The 4,899-nt window shown below is 42.5% G+C and overlaps 1 protein-coding gene across 1 annotated transcript; it reads right to left on the bottom strand.

Annotated features, from left to right (window-relative positions):
• Nucleotides 1-322: 322 nt before the first annotated feature.
• On the bottom strand, nt 323-3,639 carry LOC105041686 (uncharacterized oxidoreductase At4g09670). The gene is made up of 2 exons (XM_010918678.4): nt 3,125-3,639; nt 323-1,151 (listed from the first exon to the last, which is right to left on the bottom strand). Exons 1-2 carry the CDS (start codon nt 3,593-3,595, stop codon nt 537-539), a joined length of 1,086 nt encoding a protein of 361 aa, XP_010916980.1. The 5' UTR covers nt 3,596-3,639; the 3' UTR covers nt 323-536.
• Between the last annotated feature and the right edge of the window lie 1,260 nt (nt 3,640-4,899).

The following is a 4,899-nucleotide window of genomic DNA, read 5'->3' as shown; positions in this document are numbered from 1 at the left end:
CGAGTCAACAAAAGCTCTCATATTTTACCAAAAAAAGGAAGGTTTTCAATTTTCCCTCTCTTGATCCCTTTATTAGTTTAATTGTTCCTTTAACTCTCACATTACAGGCAGTTCTCCAAAACATGACCTTACCCGTTCTGCGGCTACCTGAGCACTGTACTGGACTCTACGGTGCAAACCACACACCACAGAGGATCCGTACACTAGCTTTTGACAATAGCGAAAGCTTCATGCACACTGTCCTTGTATCTTTTAGTCTGATCATATCAATCCTGCTAGAATGCTGAATTGCATACCATCTCGCAAATCCAATCAGATAGAATTGTCTAAATGGCAATGGCACCATTCAACAACTGTTAGCACTGAAATCTGTTCAGTTAAAGCAAAATCAACCTATCACAACAAACAAACAGCTTTATCAGCATGATCTTCAATTATCCAGCGAAGACCACAGTGAAAGCTATCAACCTTGCAAACATGGAGTACTAGTTTAGCAACACGATGAGATCATAAGACATAACTGAGGGGAACATCCACTAATCAGTAACGTTAACAGGTTCAAATCCCGTCTCAATCGACTCTTTTACTGCATCAAGTACCAGTTGTGTCTTTCTAGTGATGATAGGCCATTTTTCATCTGGCTTGCTACCAGAATCTCTTATGCTTCCTGCCAACCTCGAGAACTCCTGGATCATGAGGGCTTCCTGTGGAAGGTCAGTTGAGATGACATGTTCACTAGGCAGTGGTTGCCATCCAGTATCGAGCTCCTTTGTATCTGTAGAAAACTTGAATTGAACAGGGGTTTCCTCAAAAGGAACCACAAAGTCACTTAAATGAAGGGTTCCTCTTGTTCCCATAACACACAGTTCCATTGTCAGATTAGAAAGGAAAGAGCAGTGGAAGGTTGCAACTTTGCCATCATCCCATACAAGAGTAGCCCCACATGACAAGATAACACCAGCTTGGTTCTTCACACAGCCATGGTGCGCAATTGCAGTTTTGGGCAGTTCGTAGTCGGCAGCCCATAGGACCGAGCGGATGCAGTACCACCCAAGATCACCAAGAGCCCCAAGGGCATCAAGATCAGGCTTCACACGGATGTCATTCTGAAGAAAATCAGTGTCTCCACAAAAGGTGAAGATGCTGTGAAGCTGCCAGCCCCATAAGATAATTAAATATCAGTTCACATACACTTAGAGATATCATTCATTACTTTTAATGTGAGAAAGATCTGGCACATGGAACATTGAACAAATTCACAGTTCAGGGCTACTAAAGAAGCAGCAAATGAGTGACGCACCATAACCTGTATCCCTAAGGTGCCGATGAAATCCCAAGATAATGTTTATGATGGCATAGAAACAATCGATGGGATCAAATGGAAAATGCAAAACTCAAGGTACAGCTGATTAAAGTTTGTGCTCTGAAGAGCAAAAGACCAACTGCAACAGCGGCGCAATATAACATGAGAAAAATCTCCCAACTCTTACCTGCAAAGACAGACAGAGAACTACATACTCAATATATTGATCTTGTTATGACTCATCCGCAGATACCTTCATTTAGACCTGGTGAAGGAACTTAAAAGGGACTCACTTACTGAAAAATAGAGAGCAGTCAGGTATAATTGAGGCCCTGTAGGTGGAGGGATGACAGACAAGGAAGAGCACACATTTATCTCTCCCTCTTTGTGAAGACCTACATGTGTGCTAATAATTGAAACAATGGCTCCATCACCAAGTTTGCAAACCATTAAAAGCAATCCTCACAATCTAAGGTAAGAGCATATCAGAGAAGTTTCCTCTATGACATGGGAATAACACAAGCAGCTAATTGCTGAGCCATTCCCAACCAAATAAAAGGACCTCTAGGAAAAGTGTGGCACCAAACTAGACTCACAAGAACAAAGTGAAAACTAAAACTAGTTTAGAGATAAATTCGTTCAAAAATTGGACATATGTTTACTCAGAAAAGCAGGGTGTATTCTACAAATAGATCATGGTCACTGTAATGTCACCATTAAACACTTTTTAGGCCATGATACCTAAATGCACATGCAAAGTTGCACTCAGATCTGGATTACGAACTTTTGTGATCTTCCAGAATAGAGTTCAACGTCTTCGGCACAAATCTTCGATAAATACAATTTTATGGGAACAAAAGGGAAAGTTCTTAGAATTCATTTGAAAAGTCTTTGGCACAAAAAAAGTCTGGAAAGACTTGAAGGCCTGGATGTACTGCAAGAATGCTTGCTCAAAGACCACTTGATAGATAGAACATGAATCACAAAAAGATAGGAATAATGGAGCGTATAATGAAAAACTTAGGTGAGGGTTCATTGAAAAGAAGACAACTCAAGCATCCAAAGACTTCAAAAGATCTCCCATTCAATTTAAAATCTAGTCCAGACACCACATCTGCTCCAGATCACTTATGTAGCCACTTGCTAATCTTCCAAAAACATCAGTCTAACATATTTACATAATGAGTACCGCTATATGTACCCCAGCATGCACCCACTACGAGCGCAAACAAGGTTTTGTATACCATACATAGGGGTCGGTGGTTGCAAATGAAGATATGCCATCATTTAGTCAAAAAAAAAAAAAAAAGCCAATTTTTTGAAGCCAGGAAAAGGTAAGAGTAACAATAAGTGAAAAACATACACTACGCTGTAACGTTAAATCAGTTGATCAACAAGACAATTGGTAAGGAGGCAAAATATTCCCACCAAAGAAAAGAGAACAGAAGAACGCTGAATGGACCCTCAGCCTCTTCTAAAATGGACACCGCTGCTGCCCGTCAAGAGAAATTAGATAACAAGAGGAGGAAAGGCCCGACCAATCTTGTACCAACTGGTCCAGCGAGTAAAGTCTCTTACATGGATACAAGAGACCTGGGTTCAGTGCCACCACCATCACCCAGCTTCTCATGTGATGTTCACTGTCTAAAATGCAATCTATCTACAACAATCAAATCCATTAAAAAGGCAAAAAAAAAAAAATGAAGAACAAATGACAGGCCAAGCATACATATGCCATCAATCAATCAAACACTTGCCAAGAATTTCTAATTTCTAAATAAGAACAGAGATGTAAACAAAATCCGAAACAACACGAATTACCGCTTTTAGCTGGCCAAACCGGTTGGGATCCGACAAGAGATCCCTCATCCGGGCCGTCCGGGGATGGTGCATCCACATGGTGGAGTCCATGAACTGCACCCCCTGGGACCCGCAGGCCTCCAGGATCCGGTCCAGATCCGCGGCGCACAGCGCCGTGGGCTTCTCCAGGAGCACGTGCTTCCCGTGCTCCGCCGCGGCCACCGCCCAGCGGACGTGGAGGCTGGTGGGAAGCGGCACGTAGACGGCGTCCACAGCCGGGTCATCGAGCACGGCCTCGTAGGAGCCGTGGGCGCGGGTGGCCGGCGGGATGCCGTTGTCGGCGATGAAGCGCTGGGCCTTGTCGACGGAGCGGCTGCCGACGGCGACGACGGTGGCGTTGGGCGCGAGGGCGATGGCCCGGGAGACCTTGCGGGCTATCGCGGCGCACCCCAGAATGCCGAAGCGGATAGGATTCGCTCTGTCGGCCATCATTTTTCCTTTGTCTTTTTGGTGGGCTGTCAGGAAAGAGACCTAATTTCTACTGATGAGTGATGTGAATGTAGGGCCTCCTTCCCAGTATTGTCTTTGCGGTTGGCTTTTGCCCTTGTCTTTTGCGCCCGTCCTTGGCTTGGGCAACTGGGTAATGGTAGCTGCGGCTGGCCGTGGTTAGCTTTTGCCCCCGTTGCCCAACGAAATTACAGATAAACTATATTATAATTCCATGCATCATACGAATTTTTTAAATAATATTTAATTTTATTTATCTATTTTATTATATAATAATAAAAGACGGTAATTTGGTGAATGTCCAATCACAAACTAATGCAATGCAAGTAGTTCAACCATCCTGTTTATATTCAGGGTGCTCAAAAAAAATTTTCAATCTTCCTACTATTTACCTATTTTTGATCGTCAGATTTAAGATAAATCATCAAATTTTAATCAGTTGACATGCAAATATGTATGGCTGATGTAATAAATATTTTAAATTTAAAAATTATTTCATATCACAATTAAATTATTTTTTTAATTTTTTTAAAATTTTTTTTCTATTTTTAAGGAGGTAGTTTATGGCAAAATGGAATGTGCAAAAGCTGCAGTAGCCTGGAGTGGAGGCTGTTTGTAGCAGCATGGAGAAGCCGGGCCGATGGAGGTGGGTTTGTGGGGCGGCGCAAAAGCCGCGGGAGGGGGGTGGTGGTGGTATGGGGAGCAGTGCAGCAGATGGGGACTAGGGCAAGCGCATGCGAGGGAGGGCGACGCAAGGTGGGGGGGCCTGTTGAAACTCAGATGTATAGCAAAATATAAATTTCAAAAATTTTAATCATACATCAACACTTGATTACATAGATTCAAACCCCATTCCCAAAATCACCTTGATGATTCTAATCAAATATGAAAAAATAGCAATCAAAGGAGCAAGAGGAATTAATATACCTTCAAATCAATCTGATTTGATCACTGGTTGGTCTCTCTTGAGGCAATATGCCCTCCAATGATGATCCACACGGATCTCGATCAAAAAAATTTTTCAATCCTAATTTATTTATTTTCTTCTTAAGAAATAGTAGCTTTTCTTTTTCTTTCTCTTTAAGCCTTTCTCTTCTCTAGGTGTTGAGAATTTCTCATGTCCAACCCTTGGACCTATGCCCCTCAATTTATAGACTTAATGTCTTAGTTGCAGCCCAAGTCCACTCAACAAGGAGTCCAAATAGAAGCCAAAACCCCTCTAACCACCCAACCTTTTTGGATGCCAAAAACAAGAGACGTTAAATCCTCTTTTGCGTGGAATATTGGGG

The sequence above is a fragment of the Elaeis guineensis genome, chromosome 3 (genome assembly GCF_000442705.2).
Source record: "Elaeis guineensis isolate ETL-2024a chromosome 3, EG11, whole genome shotgun sequence".
NCBI lineage: Eukaryota > Viridiplantae > Streptophyta > Magnoliopsida > Arecales > Arecaceae > Elaeis > Elaeis guineensis.
This window is presented reverse-complemented; position numbering and strand designations above follow the sequence as displayed.